The 14,373-nt window shown below is 37.6% G+C and overlaps 1 protein-coding gene across 1 annotated transcript in view; it reads right to left on the bottom strand.

Annotated features, from left to right (window-relative positions):
- Positions 1-14,373, bottom strand: part of Polk (DNA polymerase kappa) — a 75,354-nt gene that overhangs the window by 22,315 nt on the left and 38,666 nt on the right. The window contains exons 4-5 of the mRNA XM_023703653.1: positions 5,761-5,913; positions 2,524-2,655 (exon numbers count right to left, since the gene is read on the bottom strand). Of these exons, the coding sequence (XP_023559421.1) occupies positions 2,524-2,655; positions 5,761-5,913 (285 nt within the window). The remainder of the gene's footprint in view (positions 1-2,523; positions 2,656-5,760; positions 5,914-14,373) is intronic.

Genomic DNA, 14,373 nt, shown 5'->3' with positions numbered 1-14,373 from the left:
TATATATATAGTGCTGCTTTAGAAAGCAGTTGTTTCAATGAATTATAACATGCACCTCCACTATATATGTAACCATGGAATTACACTTATATGTATGTATGCATATATCCATACGGAAAATGAAGCTCTACCATTTCTTTGAATCTGCAATGGAAAAGAGGACAAAATCTAAAGTGTAATTCCATGGTTACATGAAATGATGGGGAAAGTGTAGAGAGCACAGTAGCATAAAATACAAAGATTAGGATTACAGGGGGCTGGGGGTTCAATCCCCAGGCCTGCCGTGCCAGTGCCAGTCCCACCCCCGGGGGCACCCTGAGATGGCAATTGAGACTGGGCGTGGTGGCGCGTGCCTGTAATCCCAGCTCTTGGGAGGCTGTAAACAGGCAGATCACTACGAGTCTGATCTAGTAGTAAGACCCTGAGCACCCTGTAGACCCTTCCCTAAAAAATACAAAAAAATAAACTCTGAAGATCTGTATGGTGGTAGTTGTTTGTTTTAGGTACCACAAAGGTATTAGCAGTAATTAGAGGGAATGGCTGCCAAAATTATATATATATGAGAGAGAGACACATACTGTCTTATATATATGATACTTCATGTATCATTTAGAAGCGATCTGCTATATCATGAGAAAACTTTCTTTCATAAAAGAAAGTATTTTAGCTCAATATAATTATGAGCAGCTGAGTCAAGAGGAATTTGGAAAATGGTGATAGAGAATCTGGCACAGTTCAACTCAGTGAGTGCCTTAAATAGCTGCTTTCTTGTAGGAGAAGCTGCTTTCATACATACTCAGATAGAATCTTTCTAGTGAAAATGAAACTCAGAGTGTCTGCAGCTGGCAGCCCACTAAGATTCTCAATGAGAAGCCACCGCCTAGACTCTGCTGAGTAGTCCTCCAAACCCCTGTCCACAGGAGCTCAAGTGGACACGCACCAGGAAACATCCAGGGACAGTTAATGCTATTTCAATTCTTAGGATAAAACAAAAAAGGGATCTTCAACTTTTCTAACCAAGCTAGAAATATATTAACATATCGGTGGTGATTCACACATAATACTTCATTTGTTATCTTCAAATTAGCTATCCAGAGATTGCTGAAATTTGAAGATTTCTTTCCAATTTACATAAGTAGAAAGGCTAAAGATAATGAAAGACAATTTAGCAACTATTTCTTATTTTGAGGCAGAATCTCAGTAACTTTTTAAACTGCTCAGGCTGGGCTTCAACCTCTGACCCTCCTGCCTCAGCTTCCCAGAGTACTGAGATTATAGGTATTTGTCACCATGTGTGACTTTTGTAGGACTTTGTACTTATTAAAAGTCTATGTTTCATGATTAGCATTTTGTCCCTAATCAGGGTATAGTAAAAACAATCAGCAGCTCACAAACGTATGCTTCCCCCTCACCTGGCACCCTTTTAAAAGTAGTCACAAAGCACTTGTTTTCAATAGATGGTTTCTAAAAGAATAGACAATAGTTTTAACATTTGGGGTGGGGTATTATTTTGAGGGGAAATGAGGCAGAATAAAAATGAAGAGCAGTTAATCTGAAGACCCTGCCTATGGTAATGGTAACGGTAATAAGCAGCACACCATAATTTTACAAGGGACTCTATTCAGATGGCTGTCCCGCCCCACCCCACTGAGGGTTGCTCTGTTCTGCCCAGGGTTGCTTCACCATGGGACAACATCCCAGTCTTTTCAGAGACCAGATCTTGTTAATTTAAAGTTGCCCAAGCTACAGATTCAGACTTGCAATCTTCCTGCCTCAGTCTCCCAAGTAGCTGAGGTTGCTGGCATTCATCATACGCAGAAGTCTTCAAAACCCCACATTTTATGATGGCAGTCAAAAATCAACGCAGATGCAGCGCCCTCTAAGTTTAATTCAAGATTTTAATCCCAGCACTACATGACAGGCCTGCTGTTATCAAAATAGAGAAAATGGAAGCTTTTCATATGAGAAAGTTTGGGATTTTAATAAATTATCATGTCTCTACATTTTAGAGTTCCCTTCCAAAACGATGGATTATTCCCTCTCTTGGATTACTAGTCTCTTAGACACATCGTAGGGAAAAAGAAGAAGGAAACAAAACATGTGGGTTCTTTCATTGTGTAAAAACATTGTTTAAAAACTACTCAGAAGACACCAAAATCAATGACAAATAGATTCTTAAAATTACAAATGTTAAGAGAATTTTAGAAAAAAATGTATTTTATACTAAGAAAGAATAGCTACAGTTAATTTTATGTTATAATTTGAGCTATTCAAAGTTTTGGGAAATAAGTTTTCTAAGCAGATGAAAAATACTTGGAAAGTATTTCTGTTTACTGGAAAACAGAATGTATATTCCAGGTGTTGTGAACAGCCAGTATTGACTATGCAAGCTGAAGGAATAGCTAGAGGGGAGGCCAGAGGATAAGCTCAGACCACATCCTGCTTGAGAAGGCTTTTAGAGATGACTCTGGATGGGCCAGGAATCCAGTGAGCAAAGAGAAGTGGGGCGAGACACAAACTTACCTCTTGACTTACAGCTCGGTATTTGTCAAAGTTTGGGGGCACTATAATGAGATGGGGGCAGAGTCGCTTAGCAATAAATCCTGGCATGGCCGCACGAACACCAAACCTCCGTGCATGGTAATTTGAAGTAGACTGAAAAAGAATTGACCACATGGGAAAAGTAAACAAACCTCAATGGACGTACCAATGAATGCATTCACAAGAAACACATTACTGATGTTCATTATCAATTCAAGGGCACTTCTTTCATGAACCACTGTCCTGCAGCACCTTCTGACTTTGTGGTACTGTGATTACCACAACCTTCACTCACTGCTCCTTGTCACTCTCCTTATAAGGAGATACTAGCTGGTCTGACAATAGCAAATGATGCTACATCAAAGTAAAAGTATACTGTATGAGTAATATAGAATAGTTATAAATAGGACAGTACTAATAGCGTAGCTATTGTATGAGAATTAAAATGACTATTACTTGTTAAATTTAATCTCATTCATATATATATATATATATATGAATTTCTTACTTGAAATTCAAAGAAATACAAAACAGAATCTACCCAATGAAGAAACTAATTTAGAATATTAAATGTCCTTTAATGGTTTTCAAAAGGCATTTTAAAAATCTTGATAGTACTTGGTGCTAATACTTGGCAAGAGTCTATGCCAAAAGTCATAAAAGTCAATAAAAATAATAGTCTAGAAAATTATGATATAGGTTAAGTATCCTTAGAAACAAGGACTGTTTAATCTGAAGTATACTTTTAGAATTTTCCCTATTTGGAATTTTGAAAAAATTTCTACCTCAAACAAAAAGTCAAAGGTCTAATATTTGGTTAAAACTAGGTCTCTTAAAAAAGCGAATGAAGCTTAAATAGAACTTCAAATTTTATGTTTTACTTGTTAAGATTTCAATATGTTTTCTGACTAGGAGATAGGATTAAAAAATAATAATTAAAATGACTATTACTTGTTAAATCATATTGGTGCTGATACTTGACGAGAGCCTAGGCAAGAAGTCACAGAACATGGCACCAGTTATTTTAAAATTTCATCATAAATTAGTTGTGGTGGCACATGCCTGTAATCCCAGTACTGTGAGAGGACAATGCAGTCGATCCCAAGTTCAAGTTCACCCTGGACAACTTAGTGACCTAACAAGACCTCGTCTTATAATTTAAAAGAAAAAAAAAAAAAAAAGCTGATGTCAGTGCAAAGACCTGGATTTAATCTCATTCATATATATATGAATTTCTTACTTGAAATTCAAAGAAATACAAAACAGAATCTATCCAATGAAGAAACTAATTCAGAATATTAAATTTCCCTTAATGGTTTTCAAAAGGCATTTTAAAAATTTCGATAGTACTTAAAGCTATGCTAATTCCTGGTCAGCATTCTAAAAGGGAACATGCAGACAGTGCTAGAAAAACAAATTTAATGTAATTGATATGAAAGCTAGATTTATAGTAGAGTAGAGAAAATTTTATGTATGAATTCCTCTAATTTTTGAGTTGCAGTAGGCAACAGAACACAGCCCGAATGTTTTTCAGCTTTTTGTTCTTGCCTGGCACTGAGACTGACCCCGGGGAGCTCACTCTGCAGTCCCATCCACGCCCCCAGCCACTGGCTCCCTTTGAGTCTTGCTAAGTTGCCCAGCGCGGCCCCCGATGTGCAGTCAAGCGGGATGGAGTCCAGCTATCTCCACAGAACTCTGCTCAAATGCCAGAATCATGAGAAAGCGCATGGTGACCTGCTGAAAGGGTTCTTCTACTGTAACAGAAACTGCTGCCCGGGCTAAGCGACTGGTCTTAGTGCCAACTCAAACCATTTCAAAAATGCATCAAACTTACCAAAAAAGAATTTCATGCATAACAGACTTAAGCAAACATGTCATCACTTCCATTAACTTGTACAGACTTTTATGATTTATTATGATAAAACAGCCACGCTTCAATTTTCTTTAGAAGGGAATTCTTTTACTAGTTCAGTGTACAGAAAGAGTAATCCTTTTAGCTTAAATATAGCAAATAATAATTTTGAATTTGGAAACACAACCAATTTTGAGGAAGGCAGAAATTATCAGAAAGAAAATACTCTGGATTTCAAGAACAATGATTTAGTTGTAGCATGACTATAGTATGTGTATATGTATACACACATATATAAACATATACACACAATGGAATATTATACCTTCTTTATAGAATCAAGTATCTTTTTCCAAATATTTATTGGTGACTTATAGGAAAGGGGAGTAAGTGTCCTTTGAACAGACACTGTTTTAGAACCAGACTTGTCAGCTGTCTGAATATTCATGGTAACAAGAGATAAAGAACTCAAAAAAAAAAAAAAAAGAACAACTGAATTATTGTTTTATAATAAGATAATAACTCAGTAAGGATTGGGTTTTTAGCTATCTAAGGCACTAGGAGAAGTCAGAGATAGGAAAGAATTTCCCTTGAGCTCTCTAGTATTTTTTTTTTAGTACTAAAACCCACCTATCCTAGCTTCTATTTTTCATTTTCAACAGTTTCAGCCATATACAGCTAGCCTAGTAATGTTTACCTTCTAGGGTTAGTGCAACAAAAAGAACAACAAAGCAATCAGAAGAGCAAAGATTGAGTGATGATGGGAACAATTATTTAACTGCACTAAATGCACTACATTAATAAAATATGTCAGTCCAGTATTAGGCTTGGCAAGCTTTTTCTATAAAAGTCCAGATAGCAAATACTCTTAGTATGAGATCATACTGCTTTTGCAGTTACTCAATTCTGCTTGTTTAGTGCAACAATAGTAATAAATAAATGGCTGTGTCTTTGTTCCAATAAAATTTATTTACAAGAAGGGCAGGCTAGACATGGCCTCCAGGCTCTAGTCTGAAAAACCTCTACTTCAGAATAACATTTTCATTTCTTTCTTCTATTCTCTTTAACAAGGACACTCATGAAAAATTTAATTAGCAATGGAAAGCTACAGCATTGTTTTACCTGGTTTGTAACTCGGCCAGTGATTAATAGTCTCTCTATGTTTATTTTCTTTTCTGTCAAGTGGAATTAAAAATTAGTACCTGGAGGTATATTGAAAGGACTCAGTACCTGAAGATGTAGAAGGTACCCAGAAAAATACTCAACAAACTGGTAGGTCTCGGTGAAGTCCCTTCCTTCATGAACCAACAGGCTTACTCACATGTATTGCAAAATGCCCTTTTTGTCCTTGATCTTTACCCACTTACCAACATACTCATGGATCCTACAGCAATGGGTTTATCCTTCAGTTCTGGGTTGTCCCTCATTTCTACGGCAGCATAGAAAGCATCCATATCAACATGCACTATGGTATTGTTCAAATCCCGGCGGTGTTCTATTTCCATTGCAAATCTGTCAACCTTAATTTTAAAAAGTTATTTTTTTTGGATAACATAATACTTAAACATCATTAATTGTAACATGAATTTTAATCCAGCAGTTATCTGTTTGCCTACCTATGCATCTAGTTACTCACTTAGGGATGCATATTTTATTGTTTAGTGGTATTTGTGGGTACACAAATTACTGTTGTTTATTAAGGATGGTAATTGCTTGTAGTTCACAAATACACCCTGTTCTCAGGTATCAATCCCTAACAACTGTTTTGTCCTAACTCCTAAGCATATAACTGAACTTAATTACTTATTCAACAAATGAATGATTTCAACTCCTTTTATCAAATGATTCTACTGCCTTTAAATTTGGGGAACTGCATGTACCTAAAAGTTTCAATTTGAATAAGAGAACTCCCATTTGATTCATAATGTTAAATTCTTAAAATAGCAGCAAAGGAAATGTAAAAAAGAAAAGATTATATGTCTCCGGCATATGGTGTTACATTGCATAGTAATGTACAGCAAAACACACTGAAGTATAAATACTTCCTCTGTAAAAATGATTTTATAATGCTATAATTTGATAAACGATAGTCTACAGACATAAAAATAGAAAACATAAAGCTGCAATTTATCTTTCTTAATTGCAATAAGTATATCAAATCTAACCATGATGAATCTTAGTTCTTAAAAAACTTTTAGTCAGATATGGTGGTGCATGCCTATACTATCAACACTATGAGAGACTTAGAACCTGTCTTACAATAAAAACATTTTTTAAAAAGGAGCTGGTGCTAGAGCTCATTGTAAAGGACCTTTGTTAAATTCTCAGGTAAAAAGAAAAAGAGTGAGGGAGGGAAGGAGGGAGAGAAGGAAAGAGATAGGAAGGAAGGAAGGAGAGAAGGAAAGAGGAAGGAAGGAAGGAAGGAAGGAAGGAAGGAAGGAAGGAAGGAAGGAAGGAAAGAAAGGAAAGCAAAAGAAAGGAAAGGAAAGGAAGAGAAATGACCAAACTAGGCATGTAAGGGAAGGTTTTAATGAGCACATGTACTAATTTGTGGCTGGGGCTTTTTGTGGCCAGTTTCTACTGATGCTAAATACTTACTTTCCTAGTTTACCCTGTTGTTGACAGCCTTGGTCTCTATGAGATGTAAGCAAGTTACTGATACCACTAAAGTCAACTCTTAAGAGAAGGAAGCTCCTAAACAAGCCAAAGCATGTAAAAAGCACAAACAGTGCTTGGCACGTGGTACAAGTTCAATACATTGAGAGCAACAACAAAAAGATCAGTGGCGGATTAAAGTGCCTGCACAGATTAAAGCACTTGCAAGCAGGTACAGGGGCCATGGGTTTAATCCCAGGGCCTGCTGTGCCAACCCCGGCCCTGGGGTGCACTGAGCCGGCAATTGAGACAGGGCATGTTAGCACAAGCCTGTAATCCCAGCTCTTGGGAGGCTGTAAACAGGTAGATCACTATGAGTCTGATCTCGTAATGAGACCCTGAACACCCTGTAGACCCTTCCCTAAAATAAAAAAAAAAAAAAAAAGATCAGTGGATAGCTGTTACTCAGCAATCAAACACCTGGGGAAGAATGGCCAAAAATAAGCAAGTGGGGCAAGCTCTGGGAAGAGCAATCTCCATCACGCAGATCCTGACAGGAGTTTCGTCAAAGGTCGGACCTCAAAGGTGCAAGGTGGCTTCCTTCCCATGCTGGACATCAACCTTGTCTCCACTCTGCTGAATTCTTTTCTCATAGCCTTCCTCCTAGCATTACTGTGACAGTAGCTGTCCCTGCCGCCCCAGCTGTAGGTGACAACTAAAAGTCCTCCTGAGGACGCAACCATACTGAATCATGTTTGTCTGCAGTAGCTGCAATGAGGCTCTCCAGAGGCTGCGCCTCCTTAGCCTACACCTGCGTGCGCACCTTGAGGGGCTGTGCACCTCCCTCGGGCTGTCCCTGTCCCAAGCCGCCTTGGGCGATCATGTCTCTCTTAATAGTCTTCCATGCCACAGAATTCAATGCTCTTATTTCCTGCTCTTACTATGGAACTTACTATATTAGAAACATTAGATCTTAAATGGTGTGTTTCTTCAAAAGAAAGATTTGCCTTTATATCTTTCCCCACAAGAAGAGGCAGTACTGGTAGAAGAAATAAAATTTAAGCCAATATAAAACACTATTAGAAAAATTTTGGAGAAGGCTAACTTCTTACAGTGAGGCACTTTACCTAATAAATAAAGCTTTTCAATTTTACTCTAACTTATTATGCTCATTTCCAAGTCTTTCTTTTAGTACTTTGACTTGGAAGATGGATTGACCGATTTGCTACAGGGTCTCAGTAAATAGCTCAGACTCAGTGATCCTTCTGTCTCAGCCTTCCCGGCATGGGGATTATAGGCATGTGTCACCATGTCCAGTTTCAGTGGTCAGCATGGGGCTGGCACAGCATGCAGTAGCAGGGATTGAACTCAGGTCCTTGCACTTGCCAGGCAGGTGCTTAGACCACAGAGCTATCTCCTTGGTCCCAGTACTTTAATTTTGAACTAGAGAATAGCATCCTGACTAGATAAAATGAACCATGTAGACAAAAACAAAGGTTGACTAAAAACTAATCTACATTAATCCAGAACATATACCTGAAACGTGAACTGAGTAAGAATAAGGGAGTGGTGTCTTAAAATACTTTGACATGGAAAAATCCAGAAAAGAAGAGAATAGAAAGCAAAAATCCTCCTCCAGTTCATGTATCAACGCTATGACAGGTTCCTCGGCAATCTATCCTTTTTCTTGTGGTTAAGGCTAGTTGTGCAGTTGCCAAAGGAAACCTCCCCACCGCATGACACATACATTCCACTTTCCTTACTGTCATTAGTCACCATCCTCTGAATGCTTCTCTTTCCACACCTACCGGATACGCCCCACATCACCATATTTTTAAGTTCCTTTTACCAAAGTACTCACTCACGATGTCCTTTCTTCCGTTTTTCCCTCCTAATGCCTTTCAAGGGCTGATCACAACCTGCAACATGGATATGGTTCCCTTACTATTGCTGAGAACCAGTGTGTGTCATGGAGATTAAGAAGAGGGACTTGGCTTTGGGTCCTCGCACGCAGTGACAGGCCAGCAGTGCTTCTCCCCTCATGGTTACTTTCCTTACTTGTAAAGTGGAACTAAGCCATTGCAACAATCGCAAAAGATTGTTGAAAGAATTAAAAGTGACACTCATATAACACTTACCTAGCGAGACTTACACTAGGTCTAACACTTACAGTAAGAGCTTAAGGATAGTAACTCTAATTTTAAAAGAAGCGGCATTTATTGAGTACATTATATGTGTCACCTAATACAGTATTTCCTTTATTGACTCAAAATAAACAAGATTGATGTCAAAATAACCCTGAGAATCTAATTATTACTTCTGCTTTATAAATGAAGAAACTAAAACTCAGTAAGATTAAGTAATTTGCTTTGAGTTGCACAGCTGGTAAATGGTCACGCTAGATTTGCAAAAGAAGTTACTCCAAACCCATATGCTTTCTATTACCTTATGATGTTTCCCTAAATAGACTTTTAAAGGTCTTTAACATGGAAATAAAGCTCAAATTAAAATTTAATGGTATATTTAGTATTTATATTATGGCTGATTTACTTTAAAAATCTTTGACTTCTTTACTTTAAAAATCCTTGACTTAGAATTTCCTTAAGGACCATTGTGTAAATCTGAGTTAATAAAGTCAACCGTTAAAGCAGTCAAAATGTATGGATTTGCTGCTGTACAGCTGCTTTTACTTTGGTACCAGGGACAGAATTCAGGACCTTGTGCTTACCAGCCAGGCGCTTAAGCCACTAAGCTATCTCCCAGCCAATTCCCTTTTAATATAACACGAATGTTTGTTTATTCAGTTTATGAACTGCTGTTGTTAGAAGCTGTGTTTGTGCTTTGCAGGTCTGCTGAGGACAAGGTAGAGCAGAGAGCCTCAGACAGGGGCTGCATCCACGTCCAGGGTGCTCGTGCTTGGAGCTCAGCTTCAGCCAGATCGGAATAGTCCACACTATCCTACCACACGTAAGAGAAGGGAGTGCTTAGAAATTTTATGACTCTAAACTACAAAAACATTTTGCATGAAAACATCTCTGATCTCCCAGACCTTCTTGACTACTGAGGACTTCCTCCATCTCCTCCCATTTATTCAAGTTCTTTTAGAGGAAGTTCCACAAATGAAACAATCCAACAATCAACATAAAACACATTTCCTGCCATTCCTGTTGCGAAAGATGTCAGAGAGCCTTCCGTGAAATATTTGACTAAAACTGGAACAAAATTTCAAGTTCTGATATGCAATAGGAGGCACTCTGTACTCCAGATTATCGGCACATAAAGAGAGGCTTTGAAGAGCAAGTACAGCAAGAACATTGTTAGATATCACACTCATAGGTTCCTTTGTGTCTTTCAAACTTTTATTAAAGATATTTGTAATTACAGATGATTACAATTAACTCAAGTGTCTAGAAAATAAACTGCTGAATGAATAAGATCAATTTTAAAAGTTGCTTAAAGTTTTTAAAAACTTGGTTACGATGTTTATGTGTATTTGAAACAAATGATGCAAAAGTAAAACTAAAACTTTTAAAGAAAAGTTGAGAGAGAATAGTAAATCATAATTTTACTTTTCAGTAATTATAATTATGTGGTACAGATATAGGAAAAGACTCAATTAAGAAGAGAGAGTCCAGAAACAACCCAAAGGACCATAAGAATTTAGCTTAGGAAAAATATGATACCAGTTAAGAAAAAAACTACACATTTTACATGAAAACAAATTTTAGTTTCTCCTCCATAAAAGACACTATCAAGAGAGTAAAGAAACAAGCTACAGATTGGGAGAAAATATTGTAGAAAGATATAGCTGGGATAGGGCTAATATCCAAACTATATGATGAATTCTTAAAACTCAACAATGAGAAAATAATCCGATTTAAAAAAGGGCCCGAGCTGAGCGTAGTGTTAAACATCTGTAACCCAACACTCAAAAGGCTGAAGCAGAAGAATCTTGAGCTTCAGGCCAGCCTGGGTAACACTGTGAGTTTAAGGCCAGCCTGAGTTACATAATAAAACCCTGTATCATTTTTTTTTTTTTTTAAAAAAGGAGGGACCAAAGACCTTGACAGATAACCTAGCAAAGAAGACATACAGCTGGAAGGTAAGAATGCGAAGCACTGTGAGGGTCATGTATCAGCAGAGAAATGGAAATTCAAAGAACAAGCTACCACCATCCTATGTAACTATTAAGAGCAGTCAAAATCTAGAACACCAGCAACCCCAAATGCTAGTAAGACGGGTAATGATTGGAATGCAAAATGGTACAGCCACTTTGGGAAACAGTTTGGCAGCTTCCTAAAAAACTAACCATAATCTTACCATATGATCCAATGATTACACTCATTAGTTGAAAAATCAAAGGAGCTGAAAACTTATGCCTATGAATAACTTGCACATAGATGTTTATCGCAGCTTATTCATAATTTCCAAAACTTAGAAGTAACATAGCTGTCCCTCAGGAGGTGGTATGGTCTGTGTCTAGACGTCCCCACCAAGCCTCATATGGTCGTCATGTTTTTTCAGAGATGGCTCAATCTACAGTGTGTGATGCTGGGATTAAGGGTGTGTGTGATCAGCTCACTAATTAGGTTGGCACAGTCCTATCACAGCAATCTAGCTAGAGTATAAAAGGGGCAGAAAGACACTATTAAGGTTGCTTGCTCACTTTTCCTGTCTTTAGCTGCCATGAACTGTTGGCCCTTGCCATATGCCACCCTACCTTGAAGCCATCTGATCACTGACTGAAACTTCTACAAACTGAGCTAAAGAAACTGTTTCCCCTTTAACTGTGGGCATTGTATATTTTGTCTCAACAAGAATGCTAAGACAAATAATAAATAAATAAATGGACAAATAAACAATGACACACTCAGACAATGGAATACTATTCAGCACATAAAAGGCATAAGTCATCAAGTCAAGAAGACATAGAATAATCCTAACTGCATATTGTTAAATGAAATAAACTAATCTGGAAAGGGTACACACTGTATGATTCCAACTATTTTGCATCTTGTCAGAGGCAAAACTTAAAAGATCAGTAGTTGCTACAGGTTAGTACAGTGAAAAGGATGACCAGGCACACAAGAAATGTTAAGGCAGGGAAGATGGGAAATCTTGACCTTTGTGATTTTGCTGTGAACCTAAGAAGTCTGTAACAATAAAGTCTTTTTTAAAAATTTTTCTATTTAGAACAGGGTCTACAAAGTCTATAGGGTCTGACTGCATAGATCAGAATCCTAGTGATCCTCCTGTTTACAGCCTCCCAAGTGCTGAGACTACAGGCGCACCCACTATACCTGGTCTCATTCATGCCCCAAGGGCAGGGCTGGCACAGCATGCCCAGGAATCAAACTCCCAGCCCCTGCATCTGCGAAGCAGGAGCTTTAATCCGCTGAGCTATTTGTCCAGCGCTCTAACAATAAAATCTTAACAAAAGACTATTGGATTTGATTGCATAATTAAAATTGCATAGAAAAAAAAAAACCTCAAAAATTAAAAGACAAATAACATACTGGAAACATATTTATATAAAGGGAAAAACAATCCTTAATATACATCAGATCTTATAAATTAAGAGAAATGGATATGAACTCCTCTAGAAATGTGGGCAAACGATAATGCTCAGGGCTGTTATTTAAATCTCCAAATCTATTTTTTCTTTTTCATATAGGAACAGATTCTTAGCTGGGCATATGCTACCCAGCTAGAGAACATGTACTTTACAGCTTCTCTTACAGTTATGCATGGTACTTGTGACCTACGTCACTGCCAAAATGATGTGAGCTTAAGTAATGTGTAAAACTTCTTTCTCACTTGTTTAATGGCAAATTGCTTACTTTTGACATTTTTCTTCTAGTCTTTCTCATGGAAGAGAAGGACTGTGGGTTGAAGATAACCCAGATGTGTCAGCTGAAGAAAGGACAAACCAAAGGATGACAGAATAACCTAATTTACAGAATCAGAGTCTCTAAATTACTATGGAAATCAGTTAACCGACTAGCTGGGACTACTAGGCTATTATGTGAGAAGAAACTTTTATGTTATTTAAAGTATATTTCTGGGTTTCTTGTGCCAGCTAATGGACCTATGTTCTAGCAAACAATAAAAGAAGACACTCCCAAAATATGGAAATAATAATAACTGAAATGTGGAGAGATGTTCTTTCTCTTTCAGAATAAAAGGAAGGTAAATTAAAATATCCTGGAGACAGTATTTTGGATACTGAACAGCAAAAACAAAAGATTGATAAAATTAATAAACTCTGGCTTTGAAAAACGTGTGAGAAAACATCCTTATGGGTTGAAAATATGAGATAGTATTACCCATGGTGAAATCAACCGCACTAGAACACAAAGAAGAAATAGAACGATCCCACATAACCAAAATCTGGCATCAAGGTGGGGGAAGAGAAATAAAATTCTGGTACTCCATACAGTGGGATGTGATGCAGCACTGAAAAGGATGAAACATCTTTTGTAACAACAACGGACCACTGAAGTTATCTTGTGCTTTAGGAAAGCATGTATCAAAAAATGACAGTCAGTGTGGTAAACAAGACAAAGTCTGTATCATCTGACTTCTGTTACAAAAGAAGGATCTTGTAGCACATTAGCTTAATATTATAATTTCATTTTATGCTACAGTTTAATGCTTTTTTAACAATGAATCAAATATGAGCAGAGAGTAAACTTATCTGACATGACTTTAGCTTTACTAGCAGAAACTACACTACCTTGTGTGACCAGTTCACCTCATGGAGTCCTGTACCTTGGTTCTTCCCAATTTTTTCTAAGTATCTTTTTTTTTCCCTGTATTTTAGTGAAGGGTCTATAGGATGTTCAGGGTCTCACTACTAGATCAGACTCATGATCCACCTCAGTGATCCACCTGTTTACAGCCTCCCAAGAGCTGTGATTACGGGTGCGCACCACCAGGGGCAAGGCCAGTATGGCAGGCCTGGGGATTAAACCCCAGCCCCTGCACCTGCTTGCAGGTGCTTTAATCCACTGAGCTATTCTACTGAAGTAACTTATGAGAAGAAAATGTGAGTTATTTATCAAACTCAAATTCTAGAGAATACCAGGTTTTAGAAATCTTGTGCTTATTTTTAAAATTTATGTACATTTGGCATTCTAATCTATAATGTAAGCTTTTGGTTTATTCTAATACGTTTGTCTTATTTTACATTCCAATGTAGTAGGTTAACAACTCAAAAAACAATTTTTTTTTTAGTAAAACCAGCATTATAGAAACTGTGGCACATTCATTGTGTGTGTGTGTGTGTGTGTGTGTGTGTGTGTGTGTGAGAGAGAGAGAGAGAGAGAGAGAGAGAGAGAGAGAGAATGTGAGAGAGTGTGTATGTGAGAGACAGAGAGAGAGAG

The sequence above is a fragment of the Octodon degus genome, unplaced genomic scaffold (assembly GCF_000260255.1).
Source record: "Octodon degus isolate 3935 unplaced genomic scaffold, OctDeg1.0 scaffold00177, whole genome shotgun sequence".
Classification (NCBI taxonomy): domain Eukaryota; kingdom Metazoa; phylum Chordata; class Mammalia; order Rodentia; family Octodontidae; genus Octodon; species Octodon degus.
This window is presented reverse-complemented; position numbering and strand designations above follow the sequence as displayed.